Source organism: Balaenoptera musculus, chromosome 20 (assembly GCF_009873245.2).
Source record: "Balaenoptera musculus isolate JJ_BM4_2016_0621 chromosome 20, mBalMus1.pri.v3, whole genome shotgun sequence".
In the NCBI taxonomy this organism is placed as follows: Eukaryota; Metazoa; Chordata; class Mammalia; order Artiodactyla; family Balaenopteridae; genus Balaenoptera; species Balaenoptera musculus.
Window position 1 is genome coordinate 14,785,834 of NC_045804.1, and position 27,651 is coordinate 14,813,484.

The window sequence follows — 27,651 nt, forward strand, 5'->3', positions numbered from 1 at the left end:
TACAGTCTCCTCCTGGCTTGGTGGCGCCCCATCACCAGAACACCCTGCATCCCATGACAAGCAGTGGGGGGCCCCATCAGGAGGGCTGGTACCCTCTGCAGTAGCCCACTGGCCTCCCGGAGAGAAGGCTGAGGCGTGGTTTTATCTCCCCCTGAGGGCCCTTGGCAAATGTGTGACCATCACACACATACCTGCCCAGAGGCCACGGAGACCTTGGATAGACTGGGATTCTCTCAACAGCTCGGCACCAAGGGTATCGCTCGAAACTGTCATCAGTGGATCAAATGAATAGAAAGATGTCCTAAATCTAACATATTATCCTGGGGTAACGGGGGCAAGGCAGTCTAGTTCAAAAAGGAACCCAGGGTACCACCGAGTTGAATAGCTAAGGGCTAGAGGTAGCTCAGAACCCGATCCTGAAGAACCAAGGCAGGTCTGACTCCGGCCTCCACCTCTGAAGTGAAGAATCTCACAACTCATGGTCCAGTTCCAATGAGTACTCCCTTCGAAGTCTCTCTCAACATAATTATCCAACCATTTAATTTTTGAAATTTGTATTTAATTTTTGGAGAGGAAGGAGACAGATCCAAAACTTTTATATCTTTCTAGTTGACTGTACAGATTCTGGACCTTTTCTCTGTAGACACCAGGCTACCTCCATTCTTGTCCATTCCAGAAATCATGTCCGTAAAACAACCACCCAGTACATCCTTCACCCTGAACTGCTTCCTCCTTCCTCTTTTTACATTTTAGAGCAGCCAGGCCCCAGCCCACTTCCTGAGAACACTGTGGTGACGGGGATGGTCCCGGCTGGGTGGAGCCTGCTGGAACTGCATCCCCATCCTGACCAGACCTCGCTTCCTTCTTTCCTTCAGACCCTCCAAAGCAAGTGCTGCTGAAGTTATGGCCCACTTTAGTGGCTGTAGGGAGATCGTTCACCATCCAGTGCAGAGTGCCCTCTGTGGCACCCCTCGAAGGTCTCACTGTCACCCTGCTCCGTGGCAGTGAGATCGTATACAACCAGACCTTTGTGGGGACAACACTTTCCCCCCAAGAGGCCATGGTCACCCACAACACCACGGCTCACAGGGAAGACGACCGCCACAACTTCTCCTGCAGGGCCGAGATGGACCTGCGCTCTCGCGGCGGGGACCTCGTTCACAGCGTCTCAGATCCCCAGGCGCTCGACGTCTATGGTGAGGGGGAGCCCCCGGAGGAGGAGGGAAGGAGAGGGCATTCACTTTCAGCCCCTCATGGGAGGAAAACGCCTTTGCCCCACTCTCTGCCAGCTCAGGGGGAGGCACCCAGGAACTTGATCCCAAGAGTTCCCTGGAGCTCTCTCCAAGTTGCCAGCTTGGACCCCAGCTAGCTGCTTGGCCATGAACAAGCTGGGTGACCTTAACCAAGTCAAGCTTCTCTCTCTGGCCTTGGCCTCTCTCTGCAATGATAAGTGTAGCCTGACTGACCCTTAAGATCCCCTGGACCCCTGCTGTTCTGTGACTCTAGATGACCTAGATGTTCTCTGTCTTCTGAGAGTTTGGTAGAAGCTCCCTCAGCTCTGCCCAAGGAGGGGCTTGGCCTGGACCACGCCACTGTCCAGGCTGTGGTGTCCAGCAACCACGTGCTGGTGCCAGGAGCTGGTGGCAGGGGGACATCTGCCCTCACGGTCTCACAGAGGCCTAGCTGGTGGCCTGGACCCCGGCCCACCTTTCCTCTAGTTGATATACCAGTTGCCACTCACCTCTGCAACACAGGGTGACTGCAGAACGACGAGGGGTGGGTGGGTGATGGGCGGACCTCTACTCCCCCTTTGGCCCTGGCACCCGGGACCAGAGGACTTCTAAGACCGCCGCCCTCTCCCTCCCCAGAGCCTGCACAGGACAACCAGACGGTCATCATCATCACGGTCGTGTCAGTGCTGCTCTTCTTGTTTGTGACATCTGTCCTGCTGTGCTTTGTCTTTGGCCAGCAGTGGCACCAGAGGCGGACAGGTACCTACGGGGTGCAAGCTGCTTGGAGGAGGCTGAGGTGGGCCTACCGGGCATAGCCTACGTGAGCGGCGTGGCCACCAGCATGGCAGCCACTGGAACTCAGCACGGCTCCTTAGGGTTGTGGTTCAGCCCTGGCTGAAGGCCCGTGCCAAGCAGCAGAGGACTTCAGGGACCCTGCCTTTTCTAGTCTGAATACAAACACCCGGACTTAACCCTGTGCCTCAGTGTCTCCTCCTGGGAATGGTCAGGAAGGGGAGCCACCAGGCCCGGCTGGACTTCGGTCTCCAAATGTCCCCTCAGCCTCCCTCCACCCTCTCCTTCACGGGGGCCTTCCAGAGCCCCGGGGAGCCCAGGCCCTGGGGCGCCCCCATGCTGACCAACCCAGGCACCAGACGCCCACCCTCATCGGACACTGAGTGACTCATTCCTACTGAGGGAGGGTGGGGAGATGCACCCTGGCCCAGAGGGGCAGAGAGACACTCTGTTCCCACGTGGCCCTCTGGGACCGCAGGCCCTCCGTGTCAGAGCAGGGCATGGCTCTGACCTTTCCTTTCTGTCAACAGAGCCAGCTTCCAGGGGTAAGCATGGGGGCCCCAAGGGCTCAGCTTCAGGATCTCCTCAGCCAGGCCTCCCCCATCACTCTGGGCCTTCAGAGAGCCACGGACAACAAAAGCAGTCCTCGCCTCTTACCTCCTGCTCCGTTATTGGGCCAACCCGAGACGCCGCAGCGCTGGCCATCCCCGGGGTGGTGGGTGGGGGAGTGGAGGTCGAGGGAGGGCTCTGGTTCCCAGGCCTCTGCCAGCCCAGGCAGCAATCACCGGGACAGGCTTGGGCTTTTGTGTGACCGCCAGGGCCTGGGCACTGCTCTAAGGGGCTCTCACCCCGAAGCAGAGATCAGACTGCTTCAAGGTCTCCGTGGGGTAGAGAGGGGACTGACTGACCTCGGGGAGAGGGCCTAGTTGGGGCTCAGGGGGTAAGAAGGGCTGCCAGGCATAGGTGCAGGGTTGGAAAAGCAGTAGCGGGGCACACAGGGGCTCCGGGGCTATTTCCAGCCCTGCGATGAAGCTGGCGTGGGTCCTGGGGCTGATGTCTGTCCTCACGGGAGGCTCTCGGCATCATAGTAGTCTGGGGGGAGACAGCACCCTCATCGTGACTCCCTCCTGCCTCAGTGGAGCCCAGGGAGGAAACCGGAAGGGGACAGGCCAGGTGTCCGCGGCCATGACAGTGGGGGGCCCTCAGCCCCCCAGGGCGCATGGCCTTCCTGGCCTCTGATCGACCGCCAGGCCTGGGCCCCACTGCCCACCCACCTGGTCCCTACCTGAAGCTGGGGGTACATCCACACCCACAGTCCCTGCGGCGCTGGGGGGTGGGGGCGGGGGCACTGCTCTCCTGGGATGGGGAGGAGAAAAGAAAGAGCCCCGTCAGAGGCCCCAGTAACCTCTGGAATTTCACCCACAAGTTTCCCCACCCCAGCCTGGCCCCTAGCCAGCTCTTCCAGCCCAGCCCCAGAGCAGGGCCCGAGCAGCACCCAGACCCCCGGCCTCACTTACGCCCCCCTTTTCCCAGAGGTAGCAGGGTGGTGCTGAACCCTGGCCAAGGGCTGCAAGTGGGGCTGCGGTAGGGGAGGGGAAAGGAGAGGGGCCGGCCAGGGGAGCAGGGGGCCCAGAGCAGGCATCAGGCAGGGCAGGTAGTGGTGGTGGAACACCAAAGGCCCCTCCTCCTGGGCTTCCGTCTCCTCCTCCTCTTCATACGCCGCCTCCTGTTGACCCTCCAGGTAGACCTGGGGATTGTGCAAGAGGGGAGGGGAGAGGATACAGGATCAGGCTCTCCCTGCCGCCACTCCTCCATTCCTCCAAATTATTTCTCCAGATACCCAGCACAAAATAGCTACTGTTTATTGGGCATTTACTACACACAAGCAAGGCTCTTTGGAGACATTCATTCCTTATTTTGCAGATGGGAAAAACCGAGGCTCAGAGGTTAAGTAACTTTTCTAAGGTCACCCCGCTAATAAGGCCAAGCAGGGACTGGAGAAATCCAGGTATGACTCCAGAGCTGGGGCCAGGAGTCCAGCAAGCTGCCCCTGGCCTCACCCCGTTACGGATACAGGGTTCTTGGACTCTTTAATCAATAGAAATTGATAAGAAGCCAGCCAAGGAATTCAGGCTGGGAATTCACTGGGACTCATGCTGCCCGAGGGAGCGAGAACAAGAAACAGGTGCCCTTGCTTGCTCCCCAAGGAGCGTGGGCTGGTTCCTTACATGGGGAGAGGGGAGGGACTGATTGGTGGGTTGGGCTGGAGGGGCGGCTTAGGTGGTCCGCCCACCCTCTTGGTGGTGCTGGGTGCCGGAATCACGCGCAGTACCCTACTTTTGCACCTCAGAAATGGCAGCTGATTTGTGGCCTTTTTGTATCTTATTGTTCATAATTGCCCCAACTGCGCATGCGTGCCGTTATTTTTAGTCTCATTTCCTTTGTATTCTCCGGCTCGAAGAGACGTTTGTCCAGGTGCAAGCACTGCAGCACCGCAGCAAAGGGTCCCAGGTCCCAGCCTGTCTCAACCCCCAGTCCCTGGACCCGCTTATGACCCACTTGTTGAGGTGGGGCGCTCCTCCCAAGGGCCCCCTGAGGGCCTGGGGGTGAAGGGGTGGCAGCAGCTCCTCAGGGTCTCCCTCTGCCTCGACTCCTCTGACCGGCCCCTCCGTGAATCTCTCTCCGCTCCCTCCAAGCTGATAGGCATCCTCTCACCACCCAGTTGTCACCCCTCCGGACGTCTCAGGCTGCCCATTGCTGGCTGAATAAGGCTCGGCCTTAGAGCTCCTCCCCCTCCCATGCACCCATCACCTCCCCCCTACACCCCCCCCCCCCACATATACACAGGGTTTCCTCCATTCCGTCTCTTGATTCTGCCCCTGCCCACCTAGATGGTGGACACACCCCTCACCTCCTGCAAGCATCAGAATCCTACCTGGCTTTCAAGGGCTGGTTCTAAGGCCACTTGCTCCTCCAAGGAGATGTTCCTCATGCCCCAACCAGGTGGCCCTCACACTTTGTGCCAGTCACAGCCAAAGTTGCCTTGTATTCATAGTCATTCATTTATTCATTCACTTGTTCAACAAATAGCAATTGAACCCCTAATAAGTATCAGGCACACTGCAGGCCCAGGGTACAATGGTGCCTGCCCTCCTGGGTCTTCAAGTCCGATGGGGGATGCACTGCAGGGAAACCTTGAAAACAAGACCTGAGTGGTCTGGATTTGGGGACCCGCTACCTCCACTCCATGGAGGCTGACACGGGGGCCTGGCACATAACAGATGCCAAACAGACCTAGCCAGATAGATGGGGGCTGGCTTCTGGCTCCTCTGTTGCCTGATCCTTTTTCTCAAGGTGGGGGGAACCCTAAATGGATGCCCACCTCTGGCCCTGCAGGCGGGCAGCCCTGGTAGCCCACCCCCACTCCCCCCGCTCCAGCCCACGCACCTGCGGGCCGGACCAGGCAAGCCCCTGGTTGAGCGCCGCTGCCACCTGGCCACTCAGAAGCAGCTGGTGCGTCTGCGCGTTCTGCAGCATCATCAGTTCCAGCAGGTCTAGGGGACGGGAGTTCAGCAGGCCCGCGCCAGAACTCCCCCTGCCCTTGCCCCGACCCCAGGGCCTTTCCCCCAACTCCAGCTCCGGGGGGAGGGCGGGGGAAGGAGGGGTGCAGCAAGGACACCCAGAGAATGTGCCGGGCAGAGTGGGGTACAAAGTGGGGAGATCCCGGAGTCTCACCTTCCTTCACGCGGCTCGGCTGTGGGGACGGAGGTGGGATGGCCCACAGGAGGGGCTGCAGAATGGTCACCCAGGGCTGGGGGGGGGAGGGGGAGACTCAGGCTAGGTGGGGAAGGGATGGGGACCCCCCTCGCTCCCCACGCCGTGAGTCGCTTCCCTAACCTCGCAGGAGCTTCTCCCCTCCGCGCGCCCATGGCCTCCCTGTCAAGTCTCTTCCTCTCTGGCTGGGGTCGCTCTCCTCACCCACCCCCGCTCCTCCAGGGTTCGGACCCTCCAGGGACAGCTCCCCAAGTCAGCCCACCCCTCCACCCCGCCCCCAAGGCCTTCCAGGTAAAGGCAGGCTCTGGTCCCCGACTCAACCTTCACCGTCGGGGCTACAGTCTGTGCGGGGGGACGACCCCAGCTCCCTCCAGTCCCTGAGGCCATGGCCAGCTGCAGCGGATCAGGGTTACCTTGACGACGCTGGGCGACGCCAAAGTCTCCTCCTACGCATGCGCAGGTCCCGCCAGCGTTCCGGTGCCTGGGACGTTCGCCCTTCGTCGCCGCCTCCTGCTCTTCTCTCTCCACCTCTAGGGACGAGGGGTCCCGAGGACCCTCACCCCCACCCCCGGAGGCCCAACTCTCTCCCAGATGTCCACATCCAACCCCCCGCGCCGTGGCTGCCTGGGCATCACGGCGCATCCCTCGCTGTACCTCGCAGCCTGGGGCATCCCCGGCACGGAGCCTGGGGGGCCGAGTTTGTTGAGTGAACGCGTGAGTGGCTGGGGAGGCCCGCCCCAATTCGGACACTTGGTTTTTGGGGCCCAGTGCCCAGCTGACTAGGATGATGAGTTAGGAGTAGAGAATTCTGTTGGAGCAGGCTTGGGGGCAAGGGGCAGGTGAATGAGGAGGGCAAAGGATTTGCTCCCTGTCACTCTGAATCAGAGGGCCGTCCTGCGGGCCAAGAGTGGTTTCTGGAGGCCACCAAGGAAGGAAACACCAACCAAGTTTACGGAAAAGGCTGGCCCCTGTTTGCTCCCCGGTTCCTGGTCAAGGGGAGCCACTGCTCCAAAGAGGTGGCAAAGTCTGGGGAGTTTAACATCAGTGACCCCATTATTGCCCTTCATCCCGGAAAAATTACCAAAGCTTTCATTCTTTCAACAGGAAGTTATCGAGGTCTTCTTTGCTTAAGAACAGGTGAAGGGAGAGATCTATTTCGGCAGCTGTGACCATCCTAAGATAGGCCCTGAGCAGCAGTCGAAGAAAATCCAGACAGGAAGCTGGGATTAGCACCCCAGAGTGGCCTTCCCCCACCCTCCACTCCTGTTCAGCTCCCCTTCCCAGAAGTCCTGGTGCCTAGAGCCAGAAAGACCATTCCCACCTCCTCCTTTGTACCTTCGTCCCTGTCTCCAGGAGATGGGGACTGTGGGTGCTGCATTAGCTGTCCCCGTGGGTCTTATGGCGTTGACAGCCATCATCAAGCTGAGATTGGGCACTGTGGGCACAGGCCCGCAGTGAGTGGGAAGGACACAGAGGCGCGTCTTTCCATCTCCACCCTCATTCCAGGGAGAAAGATGAAACCAATCCTTGCGCTCACCATCAGCAAACTTTGACCCAGGAGGTGCCTGTGTGTGCGAGGTGCCCTTCTGAGCACTGTAGACACAGTAGTGTATCCTCGCTGGTTCCAGCGTTGTTGGGAAGTGAAAAATTCCCCTGAAAGGAGAGCAAAGATACAAGACTGTGCAAAGTGCCTTCTGAGTGAACCATACAAGAAGGGATCATGAAAAAGAGAAGACTCAGTCACTGAAGGGTGGAGTTCTGAAGGAGGTGGAGACCCTTGGGATGGGGCCAAGTGGTGTGAGAGGGAGAGGGCAGCCCAGGCTGGGAACACAGCCAGAGCAAAGGTGCAGATGCGGGAATGGACAGGGCCTGTAAAGATCCAGTGGCCCAAACTGCCTGGCAAGGGTAGGGGATCTGGGCAGAGGGAAGTTCCAGGCAGACACAGGACAGACCCAAAGGCCAAGTTATAGAAGTGAGGCTTTGCCATGTGGGTAATGGGAAGCTCTTGGTGGGTTTTGAGCAGGAGAGAAATAAGGGGATGACGTGTGCACAGCCACATTTTAGAAAGATTTATCTTGTTTGTCATATCTTTGTTTATGTCAACCAGAATTAGAAAGAACAACAAATGTCTGATGGGATGTGTCCTCCCAATGGAATACTATTCCGCCACTGACAATTTTGGTATAGAATATATCTACTGATGTGGAATGATGTCCAAGAGAGTCAAGCAAAACAATCAGAAAGCATAGTAAGATCTTATTTTTGTTTTAAAAATTATATGTATATATGTGCATCTGTGGTGGGGGGGGCGGAGAAAGAGAGGGAAAGAGGGAGGGAGGGAGAGAGAGGGGCAATTATAGAGAAGCTGTCAGGGCTGCCCATACCCGCCAGCCTCCCCACTTCTCCACACCCTCACAGTGCTTCCTGGGATCTCCTTCCAAATAAACTTCTTGCTGCCAAATCCTTGTCTCAGGCTCTACTTTTGGGGGAATCCAAACTAAGACACCGGTCTCCCACTTTCACCATTTCTGCTGCCCAGGCTGCTGCTAACTCCTGGGAAAAGCTATTCTAGCAGCTCTCTGATAAATTTGTGTTCAATGACGTGAAATACCGAAGTCGACATGGAAGAACATTCGTCTGGGAGTATAATGGTCCATGGATTGAACGGAGGCAAAGCTGGAGGCAGGGAGGCCAGCAAGGAGGCCACCTTCCTTCCCTGTAAAGGAAGCTCAGAGCAGGCTGGAGGTGGCTGTAGGAAAGAGGCAGGAAGAGGTGATCATTTCAATACCTCAGATATAAGATTGCACGTTAACCCTACATGAGACTTACCTGTATTTTGGAAGACAGGGTTGAGATAAAAACTACCTGGCTTCTGGTATCCAATTAGAGGTGTCAAAGGAAACTGAAGCATTTGCCCTTTGAATAATGGGAAAACCACACACTTATCTGGCAACGTTATTTTGCTTACAGATCTAACTTCAGTCCAACAGTGGAGGAGGTGCCTTTCTGGCTACTTGCCCTGCCTACTATTATTTTCTTTGGGGTGTTGAACACTCCACCTAATCCCTTTCCATTCTTCTCAGTGGAGACTCTTATTTGCATCTTCACTTTTTTGTTTTGGGTTTTTTGTTTGTTTGTTTGTTTGTTTTAGTGTCCCCAAAACAATATGTACCGAAAATCCTCCCTGTTGCCTTGGTAAATCTATTCCTGGAAATAAGCTAGACGTGGAAAAAGATTTCTACTCGTATGTGTTCATTGCAGTGTTATTTTTAAGAGTTGAAAGTTGAACGTTACCCAATGTCCCATAGTAGGGAAATGGTTATGCAAATGGAAGTAATTCACTCCAAGGAAGAGTTTGCAGTCATTAAAAACCATGGAAAGGGGCTTCCCTGGTGGCGCAGTGGTTGAGAATCTGCCTGCCAATGCAGGGGACACGGGTTCGAGCCCTGGTCTGGGAGGATCCCACATGCCACGGAGCAACTAGGCCCGTGAGCCACAACTACTGAGCCTGCGCGTCTGGAGCCTGTGCTCCGCAACAAGAGAGGCCGCGACAGTGAGAGGCCCGCGCACCGCGATGAAGAGTGGCCCCCGCTTGCCACAACTAGAGAAAGCCCTTGCACAGAAACGAAGACCCAACACAGCCAAGAATGAATAAATAAATAAATAATAATAAAAAAAAAAATTAAAAACCATGGAAGGGGAAAAAAGGCTCCCTCCTCTCCTCCTTAGATGGAAATGTAGAGAAAAGGGTCTTTTTAAGAATTCAAGGGGAGGGACTTCCCTGGTGGTCCAGCAGTTAAGACTCCGCGCTCCCAGTACAGGGAGCCTGGGTTCGATCCCTGGTCAGGGAACTAGAGCCTGCATGCCGCAACTAAAGATTCAACTAAAAGATCCCACATGCCACAACGAAGATCCTGCGTGCTGCAACTAAGAGCCGGCACAGCCAAATAAATAAGTAGTAAAAAAAAAAAAAAAAAAGAATTCAAGGGGAAATGAATGTCTGTGTGGTACAGATGAGGAAGTGCTGAGCAGAGAGAGACTGACCCAGTAGCAGTCTCTTTTTTTTGACCCATTTCCTAAAAAGGCACAAATTGGAAGGAGTTAGAATATGAGGGTTGAAAGAGAGGCGCTAAATACTGCTTTGCAGAATTTCATGTCTAACTGGATTTGTGGGGAGAAGCCTTGAAATTATAACAACAAAGAAATTCCATTTTTCTGCTTGGAGGCTCTGACTATACTATTTCTGCAAATCATGGTTATCCTTGTGAGATGTGTGTGTGGGGTTTTATCCAAAAGGCCCCTGGTGGTACTTTGGGGACTTATAAACACATAGATCACACCAATGGGATGCCGTGTGGTGGGGACCCAGTTTCAAGGTCCCACCCCATCAGAATGGAGCTATGGGATGGAGTCCAGAACCCTCCCCTCCTGGACTCCCTGGAAATTGGGGTGCCACCAACCATGGGGGAGTACTTGCTGAAGCTCCCAGAAAGTCACCCTGGTCTGAATGACTCAGGGAAGAAACTGACTTGCTCAGGCCAGGTGGTGGGGCTGGGACAGGGTGTGACGAAGCCAATTCCTGTGGATCAGGATGAGATTTTCTGAAAGGTGATTCTGTTTTGCAGGATTCTTTGGCTTGTGGGTGACCGAAATTCAACCTAAACCAGCTTAAAGAAAAGGGATTTTGGGGGCTCATGTGATAGGGAAGGACAGTGATGGAGTTGGTTTATAGTTTAACTGACTCAGGTGTCTTCAGGTCTCTCTCTCTCCATCCTTCTCTCCCTCTCCTTCATCTCCCCCTCTCTGCATGTTTTCCCCTCTTCCTGCAGACAGACTTTTCCACTCGTGGGAGACACACCGCAGGCACCTTCAGATGTACTTCAGTTACTCTAGACAAACTTAGAGAATCCCACAGAGAGAGAGATGATCTTTCTTTTGAATCAATACATACAAATCCCCAGGAAGGACTATAATTGGCCCCACTTGAGTCACATATCCAGCTTTTGGACCAACCACTGTGGCCAAGAGGATTGGCCAGACCTAGGTGACAATGTCCATCTCCGTGGCTGGGGCAAGGTGGCTGTCCTGTAATCAGGAGCCCCACGAGAATCACATATTTGGGGTAGGGAAGCAGTTCCCCAAAGCAAGGAGGAATATTGTTATCAAGAGAGAGGTATTCATTCCACTCGGGCTGTGGATAAAAGTCGTATTTAACACACAGCTTTTGTTTTCCCATCATCCCCATCCTTAATCCAAATGACACCTTGTGCAAATTAGAAAAATTAGCCCCTTCCTCTAGATATTTTGCTACCATCTGCTAGAAAATTATCATCTTGAATATACTAATCTGCAATGCCTACAAATGGGATTGGTGCCCAGAATTGTGCAGTGCACAACCCATACAACCAAATGCAGCAGCCCTGCCCCCTCGTATACTATAATTCCCTTCAATAACTTCAATTCCTCATTAAAGAAAGTCTTACTCCATAGAGCTTTGGGCAGGGGCAAGGCAGTGACTGAAAGGGCAGAGCCATAATTGGGAATGACAGCTGCTTCCCACCGTCTCCCCTCCAGTGCCCACAGACAGGGAGCCGTGTGCTATCCAGGGAACACTGACCAGGAATTCCAGACAGTGGCCAGCAGCAAAGCAAATTGGAGCTGCAGCAGGGCTGGGAGTGATGAGAGGGACCCTGGGGAGCAGCTTTAAGGAGACAACTTGGGAAGAATATGAGATAAAAGGTTTGCTTTTCTCTGAATGCAGAAGAAGCAAAGAAGAGGCAGGGGCCAGCAGACACTGGATTACATTAGCAATACAACTACGTGGACAATGTCTGTCAGCTCAGTGAGCAAAGCAGCATAAAGAACCTTGCAGAGAAAACACCAAGGCTCCCACTTTGGTCTAGAAGACATGCCTCTGAGGGTGTGAGTGATTCACTGGGTGGAGACGTGCGAAGTCCGGGCACAGCAGGAACTTCTCAGACCACAGCCAGGCCTGGCCCGCAAGGAAGGGCTCGACAGTGCTGAGGCTGGATCCACAGAGAGCTACTGGGAGGAGAGGCGCCACTGAGCCCGCTCCCAGGATGGAGGGTGACCGCTCCCCGGGGCTTCCCTGTGCCCCTCTCAGAGGTCACTCCGGGCTGGGCTCAGCTCAGACAGGGCTCTGGCTGCCAGAAAAGACGGTGGCAGTGATGGGTGTGGGAGACTGGGGGAATCTTTGGGGGACAGTTACTCTGGATTCACCCAGGGATTCTCTCGTCTGTTGGGACAGGCGCTGGTGAGCGAGCAGAGATGGGTCATTTCTCAACACCTCCACTAGGGGTCACCCCAGTCCCAGAGTGGAAGGTGGGGGAGGGGGGCTAAATAACCTCATCCCTCCCCCTACCACACCCCCTTCCCCAGCCTCTGAGGGACAGATGTCTAGCCAGAGGGGTGGGGGAGTGGTGGTGGAGAAATGACCCTCAAGACTGCTGTGTGGTACAGCTGAACAGCTGTGTGTGTGGGGGGGATGGGTGTGTGTGTGTGAGATGTGGGTGTGGGTATATAGGTAGGCATCTACTTGATAAAAATCTAGTGACCATAGGTACATATAGGTGGCCCCCGTGTACATGTGAATGGGGGCATGTTACATGGGCACAGACAACCGCATGGGTGTAAGTAACATGCATGAAATGCAAGAACGCATGGGCGTGACTGTGGTGTGTGTACACACTTGATACAAGTATAATGTCTGTGATACGCGGCATCTGTGCTCATCTGGGCAGGAGAGCGCGTATGGCTATATGCGTGTAATAATACACATATGTGCACGAGCCTGACGTGAGCGTGGGAGCGAGTCTGTACGTGTGAGCCGCAGGCCTGTGTGTGAATGGGGGTGACACGCAGTGGAAGCGTTTGTGTGACTGTGTGAAGGGTGGTGGTTTCCGTGTGTGGCTGAGCGTGTGTGAGTGTGACGGGGGAGCGCAGCCATGAGTGTGCACAGAGTGTGTGAGTGTGCTAGCCAGCCTGTCCCCCGGGAGTGCTTCTGGGAACAAGCGTGAAAGGAGATTCACGTGTGAGAATGAGCCTGCGTTAGTTCGTCAAGGGAGGGAGAGAACCGCGTGTGTGGGCTCAGACGCGTGCCCCAGTGAGCGTGCGTGTGCGTGTGCATGTGCGTGTGCGTGTGGGTGGGCGAGCGTGTCGCGTGTGGCCCACTCCGGGCCAGCGGGGCCCCCGGCCCAGGCGGTCCCGGCCGGGCCCAGCACACCCCCGTGAGGGAAGCGCGGCCCAGGCTCCCACCTGAAGATTGGCCCAGTCCTCAGGTTTCACTCATGACCCTGTGACATCAGCGGCAGCAGCTGTCCCCGCCGGCCCGGCCCCCCGGCCACGTCCCCCAGAGTCCCAGCCGCAGCCCGAGGTGGGCACGCCGCTCCGCGCTCGCCGCTCCCGTCCAACAGTGAGTACCGCGCCCCTCCGCGCCCCGCCCGGGCCGGGCGCCCCGAAGGCAGGCCACCCGGAGGGGCCGGGCACCCTGGCCCCCAGCCCGGCCTGGCTCCGAGGAAGTCACCACTTTGCTCCGGGCACCGCTGTCCTCCTGCCCACACCGGGCCCTGCTCCGAGGCTGTCCCTGCCCAAGCTCCTCGGGCCGTGACCCTCAGTCCCCACGCTTGCCTCTCTCTGCCCCGTCACCTGCTCCCTGCCCTCAGCAGGGGTCCTCGCCCTGGTCACCAGTGGCCCAGGGGTTAAGGCTCGGCTCCTTGGAGTGACGCAAGGGACAGAGACTGGGCTGGTGTCTTCAGGAGGGGGGGGTGGAGGAGCCGAAACAGCGACTCGCTGGGCCTGTGTGCAGTGGCCTAGAAGGCAGGGGTGCGGGGGGAGGGGAGCAGGAGGCCGGGGCGGCAGAGGGGGGGGCGGGGGTGGGGGTGCAGGGGGGGCGGGCGGCTCCTTTGCTCTGCTGAGACAGGAATCTGCGAGATGCCAGCGGAGGACACATCTCAGGCTGCGAGGCCAGCCGGGCTCTGCCCTCCGCCCCGGCCTCTCCCCGCCCGGGGAGCCCTCGGGCTCCTTTCCTGGAGAAGCCCCGCGTGGTGGAGGGGCTGTGGGCACAGGGAGCCAGAAAGTCCAGCGTGAGGGGGGCCACCGCGCCAGGGGGGCTCTGGGGGACTCAGAAGGAGCCTCAGGGCCGGGGTGAGGGGGCAGGGGTGCGGTGCCAGGGCAGAGCGCAGCCCCCTGCCCGCTCCCTGCTGGCAGAGCAGGGTGCCCAGGACACTGGGAGGGAGGGCGGGCAGTGGCTAGCGGAGAAGGCCAGATGGGCTGAGCAGAGACGGAGAAGATATTTTGGAGGCGCGTGGGGTTGGAGGGAGGTGTGCTTTCAGGGCTGCTCTGTGTGTGTGTGTGTGTGTGTGTGTGTGTGTGTGTGTGTCGGGGGAATTTGTTCAAAAGATTTGGGATGCCCCATCTAGAAGGCTCCGACGGGGGCGGGGGGGGTTGCTGCTTGAGGCTTTCCAAGAATGCACTGATGGGGGAGGGAGGGCCTGAGCCCCTTCCCACTCCACCCAGCTAAGTACTGTGTCCCGCTGCCCCTCACCCTGCTCAGTGCAATGGGTCAGGGCAGGGGGCCAGGTCATGACGAGAGCTCGCGGCACCCCACTGTGGGGAGGCAGCCCTCCAGGTAGAGACTAGACAGGTCCCCCTCCCATCCATACCGCCTGCCGTGGGGGCCTGCCCAGAAATCAGTCACCTCAGAGCCCCGAAGGTTAGAGCCCAAGGGATCCTTGAAGGCCATTTAATTCAGCCCCTAAGCATGAGCCAGCTGGGGGAGAGCAGCTAGAGACAAGTTTCGGGCATCTGGCTAGTCTGGGGAGGGGAGGGGGCTGACAGAGAGGTGGGGCGGAGCCACGGGCGAGCATTGTTGTCACTCATCTGTGACCCCACGGGTGGCATTGACTGAACCCAGGTGTGCAGGGCTGGGGTTCGGGGCACAGAGGGCTGGTTCTCTCAGGACCCTCCAGATTCTTCTGGGGTCATCCCCAGTGCCCTGCCCGTGGCCAGCGGTGTGGACAGCTGTGGCCATTGCACTAGTATTTGGAGGCTTGTCACCTGTACAGGACGATGCAGGGGCCCAGACATAACCCAAGGGTCCACCCGCATCTCCATCCCAGGCATCTCTCAAGGGATTGGCTGGGATTTTAGCAGGGTTTGGGAAAGGTACTTAGGGGTCCTTCCTAGATGGTCCCATCCCATCCTGGCCTTCCTTGATGTTTCTGGTTGGGCACCTGAACAGGGTGGGAGCTCAGGATTCAAGGTCACCTCCAGCTCTAAGCTGGCCTGAGTGTCAAGGTCTGCCCAGCCGGCTTCCCTGTCCCGACCCCAGGCCCAGACCAAGGGGAAACCCGGAGGTTGATGCCAAAGGCATTGAACTCCTGGCCAGATGTTGGGGGTAGTCCTGACAAAGTCCCTGCCTTTAGGGCAACTCTGGCCACCAGAACAGAGAAAAGTGTAATGGCAGGGACGGGTGGGGTTTAGAGAAGGCTCCTGGGAGAGGCAGAGCCAGAGAAGAGAGAAGGGATTGGACCTTACAGAGAGGAGTGGGAAGGCTCTCTCTCTCCAGGTGACAGGAGAGAGATGCATTGAAGAGAAATAAAATATCTGAGCCCAGGGGCCTCAGAGAGCAGGTAGAGAGAAGGAAGGGGAAGGACATCAACAACCCCAGTCCAGGTTACACAAACCTTCTGTCCCTCGACTCCTTTTACAGGGAAGGCTCAGACTCAGCAGGTCCTGTCACCCAGGGCACACGGCTGATGAGGGGCCAGGGCTCTGTCCACAGCGGCCAAGGCCCCCGCTCGCTGGGAAGGAACTCACGCTGGTGCAGGGCTGGGTCATGGGGCAGAGTTCGCCCCTGGGACACAGGGAGCAGTGGGTTCCTGTGGGCAGCCCTAGGGGTCTCCAGCTCTGCAGTGGCAGGAACAGGCCTGGGCTCCCCAGGGCTCCATCAGAAGGTGCTCATGGGGCTGGGGAATCCCAGGGTCCCTCCACCTCCACCACCCCTGCCCAGGCCTTTCATGTGCTCTGGCCCCCATTCTGCCTCATCAGCAACAGCTATTTTTATTCCCGGCAGTTTTCAGTCAACAGCCCTTGTGTGTGTGTTGGGGGGGGGGGGCGGGGAATGGGGCAGCAGGGGGAATGGGGCAGCAGGAGGAATGGGAGGGGCTTGAGGAACCCACAGGAAGTGGGGGTGGCAGGGGAGCCGCTGTGCCCCTCAAAGGGCGGGCTGCCCCCACCCGCAGGGCCTCCCTGTCCTCTGCCAGAAGCCCTAGCATAAATGGACAGGGCAAAACCACAAGAGTCACCAGACCCCACTGCTTTTGAACTGGTTCGTGAAACCAGGTGCCTGTCTACCCCTCCCCTGCCCCACAGGTGCTAGACGGTCACCATCCAGTTTAGACTGGGGTGATGATATACCTTAGTGGTTAAGAGCCAAGGTCTCTTTCGAGAGCAGGGCTTCCAGCCTCAGTTTACTACATAAATAACACTTGGCAACTTCCTTACCTTCTCTGTGCCTCCGTTTCCTCATCTGTCAAATGGAGTGATAACAATAGGGTCACGGTCAGGATTACATGAGCTCTTGACATGTGAGGTGCCCAGGACAGTGCTTGGCAAGTACATAAGTGTTAACTAGTAATTCGTTATTATGCTTGTTAGCAGGCTGTGACTCTGAAATAAATGTCTCCTTGTGGGGGGGGGCGGGTGACAGAAGGGGAGAAGGAGCTATAAGGTGGGGAAGCAGGACCGAAGGTAGGACAACCCTATCCAGCTCTGGGTACCCTGAATAGCTGGGAGGGGGTGGATTTTTTCCTATCGGGAGATCCTTTCATCATATGGACAGCAGAGCCTATTTTTTGAGGGTCTGTGGTTTGCAAATGTTGCCTTAAGGGCTGTGAAAGCGCTAAGCAGAGCCCCCCACCCCGGGCTCACATTTTAGTAAGAGCTGCAGGTGACTCGTCTTTTTTGAGGCTTTTTAAGTTCTTGATTGGCCTAATTTTGGAGAAGGATCTTCCACCAGGGTAGTTGGTGAGAAAACATCCCTGGAGCAGTTTCTGCGGTTGAACAAAGTTCTCGGAGTGAGTGGCAAAGCCAAGCTGGCTGCGGGTCGGGAGAGTCCATCAGTCTTTCTTGGGGGTTTCAGGTTATAGGCTTGGGTCCTGCAGCCCACTCATCCTACTGCCTTGTGCACCTCCCAGGGCCCAACAGGGGCCTGAGGTCCGAGTGGGAAGGGCTCAAAACTCACCCTACCCAAATGGTTAGGGATTGATGGAGGGAATGGGGAGCGAGGTCGGCCTTGGAATTCTCCAGGCTCAGGATCAGTTTTGAACAGTCCTCTTCTTGCCCTCTGGGTGGACCTCAGGCAGGAAAAAGGCCTGTCAGCCATGGTCTGGGAGTGGAGAGGGTGCGTGGCGGAGAGAAGCCAACAGAGGCCGGCGGCTCCAGGGAGAGATCGCACGTAGAAGCAGGCAGGGGTGAGGGGAAGCAGCCCTGCGGGCAGGGGGTGGGTCTGCCTGAGGGTGGGTGAGGTGGGCCTAGAAATGTGTGTGTACGAGGGGGTGCACACACAAGTTGGAGGGGGGCATCCATGGAGCCCGGGTCACCATGTCTGAGGTACCTTCGAGAGAGCCGAGCCAGCGGAGGGCAGGAAGCCCCAGGCCTGGGTGGAACTAATCAGCCTCCCCACCCCTTGGAGCAGCTGGGAAATGACTCATAGAAGCAATGAGTGAGAGTGTGTGTGTGTGTGTGTGTGTGTGTGTGTGTGTGTAGGAGTGGGCTGCAGGGGGGTTGGGGGGTATATGAGGGTCGATCGGTGCAAGTGAAAAACCAAACCTCGACAGAGGCTCTTTACCAAACTACGGGTGGGGACCTCTAGTCCCCACCATTCACAACTCCCAACACGAGGCCCCAGGAAGCCTGAGCCCTGGGCCTGCCAAGGCCTGCCAGACGCCCACCCCAGCCCATGCCTTTCAGGGACTTGGCCCAAGGACTCTGGTCTGTCCTTTGAAGAGGACAGACAGGTGAGGATCAGGCCAGCCCAGGGGTCAACTGGATGGGACCTCAACCTGGGCGTGCCCCATGCTGGGGGAGGGCAGCCATGCCCAGCCCAGTTCCCCACTGGGCGGGCGAGAGGGAGGCCGTGTTTGTAGTAAGAGGCACGTGGATTTGGCGTCAGAGAGCTGCATTCGAATCCTGGCTCTGCCACTTGTTAGCTGGGATGATGAATGCGAAGCACTTGGAACGGTGCCTGGCACGCGGTAAACACCAAATGAACGTACAGATGACTGGTCTGCATCAAGAAATAATTCTTACGCCTCCACTTCTCGGGCCCACACACATCGGGATGACAGGTGAATGCACTGAGGTTTGGGGGCCAGAGGAGTCAACCCCCTCCCGCTCCAAATAGACTCTTTCCTGAGCTGACGCTGACCGAGGCCTGGAATTCTACATCTTGAGATGAGATAAACTCCTTTGATTTAAGGCTCAGTCTTGGGAGGGGAAACCCACTCTCTGGCCTTTGCTTCTGGGGAGAAAAGGCTTCCAGGGCCGACTGATGAGCTGGGAGGGTTTAGCGGGAAGGGGCACGGTTCACAAAACCCAACACAGCCCATTTGTGGGTTTTTATTTCATCAGGCCCCTAGCTGACCAGAAGCACTCTGGGTGGAGGAAAAGAGTCAGCTTTGGGAGGAGGAGGCAGGCTGGGGAAAAACTAGAGGATGTTCTTCGAGAGCCTTTGGGGATTGGCAGAGCCAGAGATGACTGAGGGGAGAGGGGCGGACAAAATACCCTGAACAGGAAGCCAACCTTGCCATACAGTAAGGGCAAAATAAATGTGGCCTCTACGATCATTCTTTCCCCATAGGGAGGACAAATCATCAGGCTGGTTGAATCAGGTGCCTGAAAAAGGGAGGCTTGTTTTGACCCAATGAGCCCCACCTGGAAAATGCAGTCAGCACCAGCCCAGCCCTTGCCCAGGGTACCCCACCCCCTCCCCCACCGTGTGACCCTGATGGTCTCCGGAACTCTCAGAGTTCCTGAGTGTCCGGAGGTTTCTGCACTGGGCTCCAGGCTGCCCTCCAAGACCTCTTGGAGCAGATTTCCTCTGCAGAGAGTGTTAGACCAGGAGGGGAGGGCCACCTGGGGTGACTTCCTCCAGGCTTCTGGCCTGCCAAGGCCGGGGTCCTAAGTGCTGACAGAGAAACAACACAGCTACCCCCTTCCCATGCCTACCCTTCAGCCTGCTCCAGCTTAGAAAAAGCTGTGACTTGAGATTTACAACTAGGGAGACATAGGGCTCCATTTTGCATTCTTGGAGCTGGGCCACAGTGGAAATGCAGGAAGTTGGGAAGTACGCCACCAGGATGTACGGTGCTGTCCTCGGCCAGGACAGAAAAAGTTTGATCTGTTTCGGTCTCTCAGAAAGTTCTGAGTCTGAGCCCTCACTGCAGGTGAAGCTTGAGGAGGGGCCTCCACTGGCTGGCTGCAGCTCTGGGTAATTTTGCTCCTAATCCACAGAGAAACAAAACAGCCTGAGCCTGGACTGCAGCTTTACCGGAGAGGAAGGGTATGCTTGGTTGGCAAGAGGGATGGTGACTGGAGCCTGAGCAAGGCCAGCTAGCTATCCACCATCTCTGCATCCTGGGGGATGTGCCCTAGAGTGAACGGGAAGGCTGTGAGGGGCAGGTCACATCCATTCTCAATCTTCTGGGAGTTTCTCACAGCAGCTTTTACATCTCAGGCTGGCGGGGCATGGCTGAGGCTCCTGGGGGTGGGGGCGAGTGGGAGGGGAGGGCAGGGGAGGGTTTCAAGCCAATGCAGTGCAGCTAGGTGGGTTGAAGGACCCTCCCTGAAAGCTTGGTGTCCCAGGAAGAGAAAGTTCTAGAAGCATATAGTGGCAAGAGGTGGGGGGTGGGTGTCTGTCCTGAGCCTTGTTTGGCCAATAATTTGGGACAATCTGGATCACAGACACTCAGCTGTGAGGGACTGGCCTTGAACGGAGAGGCAGAATCAAGATTCAACAAACCTTCACAAAAGACTGCAGGTGAAGAAGTGCAATGAATGAGGGGAATTTAAGTAGAAGTAGATGGAAAATCCTCCACCTGGATTTATATTAACCTTGCATCCTAGCTATAATCATTATTAGTTCCAGGAGGGGGTTTTTTGGTTGATTCTTTTGGACTTTGTACAAAGACAATCATGTCATCTGTGAACGGAGACAATTTTATTTTTTCCTTCCCGATCTGTATATGTTTTCTTTTCTTGTCTTGTCTTATTGCATTAGCTAGGACTTCCAGTATGATATTGAAAAGGAGTGGAGAGAGGCGACATCCTTGCCTTTTTTCTGAACTTAGTGGGAAAGCTTCTAGTTTCTCACCATCAAGTACTATGTTAGCTATAGGGTCTTTTTAAATGTTCTCTATCAGGTTGAGGAAGTTCCCCTCTATTCCCAGTTTGCTGAGAGTTTTTATCATGAATGGGTTGGATTTTGTCAAATCCTTTTTCTGCATTCATTGGTATGATCATACGATTTTTCTTCAGCCTGTTGATGTGACAGATTAACATTAATTGATTTTCTAATCTTGAACCTGCCTTGCATACCTGAGATAAATCCCATTTGGTTGTATAGTTCTTTTTATACACTGTTGGGTTTGATTTGCTAATATTTTGTTGAGGTCCACCTGGATTTAAAAGAGAAAAATCAATTGCACAATTATAGGACAGGGAAGATCTAATATGGCCATAGCTCATGACGAAAAGCTCCAGGGGTGACTGTAGAGTCACCCTGTAAGTGGGCTGCTGAAAAAGTAAATGCCATCTTGGGATCAATGAATTCAATGGGTGTCTAGGCCAAGGAAAAAAGGCCTCTCTCTGTGGTCAGACTATATCTGGAATTGGGTGTTCCGATCTGGCAGCCTCACAGAGGGAGACAATGCAGGGCTGGACCTGCTCCAGAGAAGAGCCGCCTCACCCTCCAGTGTCCTCCCCCTCGGCTCCCTGCCTGTGGACAGCTGGCCCCAGCCTGGCTCCCTGACTCCAGACCCTTCCTTTCCCACCCCTTGCCTCTAGGCCCCCAAGACTTTACCCACCACTTCCGCCCAAACTTCCTTTTTGACGCAGTTTCCGATGGAGCTTCTCACTTACTAAATGGGCCCTGGCGCCCAGGGAGCAGAATTTTAGTCCTGGCTCAACCTTTCATTTATCATTCTCTAAAATTATCTTATTTGCTTCCCTGTTTATTATCTGCCTCCTCTCTCGGGAATGCAAGCTCAGTGAGGACAGGGACTTTGCCACTCCTGTATCCCTGGCTCCCAAAACAGAGCCCGGCATAGAACAGATGCTCAGGAGATGTTTGTTGAATGAATAAATGTGTGATCTGGGGGAGTCACTACTCTTCTCTGGTCCTCAGTTTCCCCATCTGTAAAGTGAGGCAGTTGGACTCGATCTCTCGGGTCCTTGCAACGCTAACATTCTTTTACTCTCTGTTTTTTTATTGAAGTGTAGTTGATTTACAATGTTGTGGCAATCTCTGCTGTACAGCAAAGTGACTCAGTTATACACATATAGACATTCTTTTTTTATGTTCTTTTCCATTATGGTTTATCCCAGGAGATTGGACATAGTTCCCTGTGCTATACAGTAGGACCTTGTTGTTTATCCATTCTAAATGTAATAGTTTGGGGACTTCCCTGGTGGTCCAGTGGGTAAGACTCCACGCTCCCAATGCAGGAGGCCCAGGTTCGATCCCTGGTCAGGGAACTAGATCCCGCAAGCATGCTGCAACTAAGAAGCCCACATGCCACAACTAAAGATCCCGCATGCAGCAACGAAGACCCGGTGCAGCCTAAATAAATAAAATAAAATAAAATAAAATAAAAATAGGGCTTCCCTGGTGGCGCAGTGGTTGAGAATCTGCCTGCTAATGCAGGGGACACGGGTTCGAGCCCTGGTCTGGGAAGATCCCACATGCCGCGGAGCAGCTGGGCCCATGAGCCACAACTACTGAGCCTGCGCGTCTGGAGCCTGTGCTTCGCAACAAGGGAGGCCACGATAGTGAAGAGGCCCGCGCACCGCGATGAAGAGTGGCCCCCGCTTGCCGCAACTAGAGGAAGCCCTCGCACAGAAACGAAGACCCAACACAGCCAAAAAAATTTTTTTTTAAATATAAAAAAAAAAAGATTACTATAAAAAAAAATTTCAGTCCAGTGTTTAAAAAATAAATAAATAAATAAAATAAAATAAAAATAAATGTAATAGTTTGCATCTACTAACCCCAGACTCCCAGTCCATCCCTCTCCCTCCTCCCCTCCCTCTTGGCAACCGCAAGTCTGTTCTCTATGACTGTGAGTCTTTTTTTATTTTGTAGATAGGTTCATTTGTGCCATATTTTAGAGTCCGCATATAAGTGATATCATATCATATTTGTCTTTCTCTTTCTGATTTACTTCAATTAGTGTGATAATCTCTAGTTGCATCCATGTTGCTGCAAATGGCATCATTTCATTCTTTTTTTATGGCTGAGTAGTATTCCATTGTATATATATATACCACATCTTCTTTATCCATTCATCTGTCGATGGACATTTAGGTTGTTTCCGTGTCTTGGCTATTGTGAATAGTGCTGCAGTGAACGTAAGGGTGCATGTATCAATATCTTTTTGAATTATAGTTTTGTCTGGGTATATGCCCAGGAGTGGGATTGCTGGATCATATGGTAGTTCTATTTTTAGTTTTCTGAGGAACCTCCATACTGTTTTCCACAGTGACTACACCAACTTACATTCCCACCAACAGTGTAGGAGGGTTCCCTTTTCTCCACACCCTCTCCAGCATTTGTTATTTGTATCTAACATCTTAAATTCAGTGGGAAGAGGTTCCCTCAGGCCCTCAGCCACCACATCTCAGGAACAGGCTGGGGTGGAGGCCAGAGACTGATCTGTGGCTGGTGGAAGGAGGGGTCAAGCTGTCATGTGGCTCTCTTTGCTCTGGGTTGTAACTTGAGGGGCCATGTGGAGATCTTCCAGCAAGACACCCAGCCAGTGACATGGGGCATTATCAGTGCTTGTCTCTGCCAGAAAGTCACCATGCCTACACCCGAGATGTCCTTTCATTTTCCACTGGTGCCACTGCAGACAACACAGTGTGTCCCCCTATTCTAGACACATTGTAAGGTGAGCAGGAGGCACATACATACTGGCCCATGTGGCCCCACCCAGGCCCCCCACCCCTGGGAGGGGCTCTCCAAAGCTGCAGGATGAAATCCAGACCCCCAGGCATGGTCTTCAAGGCTCTGGCCTAGCTGCCCAACCCACCTCCCCCAAAACCCTAAACAGATTCCATGCCCCCCAAAGACTGACACAGTGTAGTTCCCTATGTCCTGAATCTGCCTTTGCTCTGGCTGTTCCCTTTCCCTGGAGTGTCCTTCCTCTCCATTTCCCTGTGCTCACAACTTACTCATCCTTTGAGACCCAACTGAAAAGACACATCTTTCCTGCCCCCAGCCTGGAAGTCACCACTCATCCACCTGAACTCCCATAGCACAGTCAACTCCTTTCTTTAGGGAGGGCATTTCTTTTTCCTTGTACCATAGCTTCGTGTGCCCATGTCCACCTTCTCCCCAGCTATCAGCTCTTGGAAGGCAGGATGCCCAGCAGATGCATCTTTGTTACCTACTCAGGGCTAGCTCAGGTTCTGACTTATGAACAGAATGAAGGGATGGGTGGATGGATGGATGGATGGATGGATGAATGAATGGGTGAAACGTATCAGAATCCATTTTATTCCCAGAAAGATCTGTATCCAAGGCCTCATCCACTCACTGAGTGTCTGCTGTGTGCCCAGCACTGGGATTGGCCATGGTGACCTAGACAAGACATGGTTCCTGCTCTCTTGGCATTTCCGTCTGGTGGAGGAGACAGAAGAAAGAATTAGGCCAATAGACAAGTGATTACAAATTATGATAAATGATGTCAAGGAAAATACAAGGGACTGTAATAGAGAGTTGAGGAGGAGAAATCCTCTTGGAGAATGGACATTAGAGCCTAGACCATGTGAAGAGCAGGGAGACGAGAGCTCCGGGGAGAGCAAAGGCCCAAAGGCAGGCATGAGTCTGGTGGTCAAGGAGCTGGAAGGAGGCCAGGAGGACAAATCAGCAGACAAAGGCAAAGAGGTAGATCGGGGCTGGATCACCAGGGCCTTAGGTTTTATTCTAAGTGCAACAGGATGTGACTAGAGAAATTTAAGCAGGAGAAACAACATGATTAGTTTCTTGTTTTTATTTTTATTTTATTTTATTTATTTATTTATTTATGGCTGCATTGGGTCTTCGTTGCTGCACACAGGTTTTCTTTAGTTATGTCGAACGGGGGCTTTTCTTGCTGCGGAGCACAGGCTCTAAGCGCACAGGCTTCAGTAGTTGTGGCACACGGGCTTAGTTGCTCCACGGCATGTGGGATCTTCCCTGATCAGGGCTGGAACCCATGTCTCCTGCATTGGCAGGTGGATTCTTAACCACTGCGCCACCAGGGAAGTCCCTAGTTTCTTGTTTTTAAAACAGCACCTGCTGCTTCCTGGGACTGGTTTGGAGAGGCCAGGGGCAAAAGCAGGTAGCTATTGTAAGAAATTGTTGTGAAATGGACCAGGGGAAAAAGGAGAGGTTAGGTATGTTTTGGAGATGGTATTAACAGAACTTTGGACAGGCTGAATGTAGAGGTGAGGGAAAAGGAGAATTCACAAAGACACCTCCTTTTTTTAAATACATTTATTTTATTTTTGGCTGCGTTGGGTCTTCATTGCTGCGAGCGGGCTTTCTCTAGTTGTGGCGAGCAGGGGCTACTCTTCGTTGCGGTGCACGGGCTTCTCATTATGGTGGCTTCTCTTGTTGCGGAGCACGGGCTCTAGGCGTGCGGGCTTCAGTAGTTGTGGCACGTGGGCTCAGTAGTTGTGGCTCGCGGCCTCTAGAGCGCAGGCTCAGTAGTTGTGGCGCACTGGCTTAGTTGCTCCGTGGCCTGTGGGATCTTCCTGGATCAGGGCTCGAACCTGTGTCCCCTGCACTGGCAGACAGATTCTTAACCACTGGGCCACCAGGGAAGCCCGACACCTCCGTTTTTGACTTGAGCAAATTTGGACTTGGCTGGATGGTGGTACCATTTCCTGGGTTGAGGAAGACGGTGGGTAAGACAAAGGTATTGAGGACCCCTGACCTTGCAACTGATATCAGAAATGAGAGCGGTCTTGGGTGGACTGTGCCCTCAAGCTTCGTAGTTGGCTGTAACCCTTTATGGGAGCAGAGCCTGTTCTCCATAATAGTTGTACCAATTTACATTCCCACCAGCAGTGTAGGAGGGTTCCTTTTTCTTCACACTCTCTCCAGCATTTATTATCTGTAGACTTTTTGATGATGGCCATTCTGACCAGAGTGAGGTGATACTTCTTTGTTGTTTTGATTTGCATTTCTCTAATAACTAACGATGTGTCGCACTTTTTCATGTGCCTGTTGGCCATCTGTGTGTCTTCTTTGGAGAAATGTCTATTTAGATCTTCTGCCCATTTTTTTTGATTGGGTTGTTTGTTTTTTGAGAATATATTTTTTTTTTAACTTTTTATTTTATATTGGAGTATAGTTGATTAACAATGTTGTGTTAGTTTCAGGTGTACAGCAAAGTGATTCAGTTATACATATACATGAATCTATTCTTTTTCAAATTCTTTTCCCATTTAGGTTGTTACATAATATTGAGCACAGTTTCCTGTGCTGTGTGGTAGGTCCTTGGCAAATGTTTCATTCCAGATGCTGTCGATTGGATGCCTGTTAGCTATCCACATGGTGGGGTCCAGTAGCCAGTTAAATATATCGGTCTGGAGTTCAGAGGAGGGGTTTAACGTGCTCCTATAACACTATTTACAGTCATAGGAATGATGCCACCCAGACCCAGACAGAGCCCTGAGATTGGGGAGAGAAAGAGGGACAAGCAAAGGACATTGAGAAGGAACAGCCAGAGAGGCAGGAGGTAAACTATGGGTGAGCTGTCATGGAGGCTGAGAGGATAGAGCCTGTCCAGAAGGGGAATGCAGCCAACTGGATTGAATGTTTCTATGAGGTTGAGGGAAGTGAAGACAGAAACGTGTTCAGCAGACTTGGCAGCAGGGAGGGTGCTAGTGACTTGACAAAAGCCGCTTCCGTGGAGTGGGGGGAATGTACGCCAGGTTGGAATGGGTTGGAGAGGGAGCAAAAGGTAAGGAAAAACAGCTGGTGTAGACACTTTCCAAGAAGTTTGTCCGTGAAGAGGAACAGAAAAATAGAGCAAGCGTGAAGGGAGGCATGGGGCCGGGAGGGTGGTTTTTGTCACCACTGCCATTATTCTGAAGATGGGAGCACCCGGTCATAGAAGGGGAGGGGCTGGTGGTGGGAGAGAGAGAAGATAAGTAGAGAAGGAGGTCCTCGGGAAGGCAAGCGGGGTCAGGGGCCTGAGACCAAGTGGAACTCCTGGTCTTGAGTCTTCTGTTGTTATCAGGACAGAGGAGGAAGGGGAGGGCAGTGAGGATAGTTCTGTTGGTTTGTGTACGACGGATCCTGTTTTCTCAGTGAAGACGGAGACAGAGTCACCAGCTGGGAGCATCATGGGGAAGACTATGGGGGGGGGGGGGTTGAGGAAAGAAGAGAAAGCATGAAATAGTTGTTCTCAAAAAGTGGAAAAGCGAGACTCACAGAGAAACCTACACTTAGAGGGCGGCACTGAGGGCAAACCCGGAGTTTATAACCACAGAGACAGTGTGAACCCAGCGAAGTCCTGCCTTGGCTGCAGCAGCATCCAGCAGCTCAGGGGCTGCCTCAGGAAGAGCACAGCCAGGCCAGGCAGGCTGAGGTTTCCCCAGGTGAGGGGGGTGGAAGGAGAGAGAAGGCTGCAGTTAAGCGTATTTTCAAGGGAGGGATTATGATGATGGAGCTTGTAACGGAGGCTGGAAGAGGAGGGAGGTGAAGTCTGAGGGGCTGATGGAGAGGGAGAAATCTCAGGGTCAAGGACTGAATGTAAGCAGAAGCCCAAGGATTACACAACAGGGCCCTTGAGCTGAGCAGTAGGAGGTGGGGGAGGGGAACGTGTGAAGTGGCCATATCAGAGAAGATCCAGTTTCTGGTTATGACTTAAGCTCAAGGTGGGCTCAAAGGAGCAGCGGGCTAAGGCGGAAGGGTCCTCTCATCCATTCATTCATTTGATAACCTTTTATCCAGTGTTAGGCACACTGGTGGTACAAAGGAGCAATCCGCTCAGCCAGGGTGCCCAGGGAGGGCTTCCTGGAGGTGGTGGTTCTTGTGTAGGTTGAGTCTGGAAGGACGAATTAAAGCTCTCCGGGATGCCAAAAAGAAGGAGTGCTCCAGGAGGCAAGCAGACCATAAGCAAAGGCATGGGCTTCGGTGGGAAACAGTTTGGCCCTTTTGTGAAAATGGAGGTAGCATGGCCAGAGGGTGGGTGTGTGTGGCGAAGTGATGGGCCACGAGGCAGGGATCGGATCATGCAGGGCCTTGGGACCCACGTGGAGGAGTGTGGACACATTATTAAGCAGTGGGAAGCCACCGAAGGATTAAGCAGAAGGTGACATGATCAGATTTGTGATTTTAGAAATGGGGATGGTGGATTGGAGGGGAGCCGAGCAGGAGGTAGGGAGGCAGGCGGGAGGCTATTTGAATAGAGCAGGTGAGGGGTGATGAAGCAGCAGCAGCCTGGAGGATGGAGAGACATGTGGGTGCTGGGAAGGAGCCTCAGCATGGCTTGGGAACTGACCAGATGTGCCACCAGGATGCTTTCAGCCACCAGCAGCCAAAACCATTACCTCAACTGGC

At 54.2% G+C, this 27,651-nt stretch overlaps 3 protein-coding genes across 7 annotated transcripts in view; 2 read left to right on the plus strand and 1 right to left on the minus strand.

Annotated features, from left to right (window-relative positions):
• Window positions 1-3,030, plus strand: part of ICAM2 (intercellular adhesion molecule 2) — a 24,511-nt gene extending 21,481 nt beyond the window's left edge. The window contains exons 6-7 of one of the 3 annotated variants that reach the window (XM_036838033.1): window positions 876-1,196; window positions 1,869-3,030. In XM_036838033.1, the coding sequence (XP_036693928.1) occupies window positions 876-1,196; window positions 1,869-2,047 (500 nt within the window). In that variant the 3' untranslated portion in view covers window positions 2,048-3,030. The remainder of the gene's footprint in view (window positions 1-875; window positions 1,197-1,868) is intronic. The other 2 variants (XM_036838034.1, XM_036838035.1) reach the window with 2 other exon arrangements.
• On the minus strand, window positions 3,026-8,091 carry PRR29 (proline rich 29). Of its 3 annotated transcripts, none has more exons than XM_036838038.1 (6): window positions 6,126-8,091; window positions 5,760-5,835; window positions 5,472-5,578; window positions 3,542-3,771; window positions 3,310-3,380; window positions 3,026-3,116 (listed from the first exon to the last, which is right to left on the minus strand). In XM_036838038.1, the coding sequence occupies exons 1-6, from the start codon at window positions 6,438-6,440 to the stop codon at window positions 3,088-3,090; spliced, it is 828 nt and encodes a 275-aa protein (XP_036693933.1). In that variant the 5' UTR covers window positions 6,441-8,091; the 3' UTR covers window positions 3,026-3,087. The 3 variants fall into 3 exon arrangements, with proteins under 3 accessions (XP_036693933.1, XP_036693932.1, XP_036693931.1); XM_036838037.1 differs by having other exon boundaries at window positions 6,120-8,091; XM_036838036.1 differs by lacking the exon at window positions 3,026-3,116 and having other exon boundaries at window positions 3,168-3,380.
• Window positions 8,092-13,166: 5,075 nt separating this feature from the next.
• The window catches only part of SCN4A (sodium voltage-gated channel alpha subunit 4), a 44,051-nt gene continuing 29,566 nt past the window's right edge, over window positions 13,167-27,651 (plus strand). The window contains exon 1 of the mRNA XM_036837394.1: window positions 13,167-13,230. The gene's annotated coding sequence lies outside the window, so the exon portion shown is untranslated. The remainder of the gene's footprint in view (window positions 13,231-27,651) is intronic.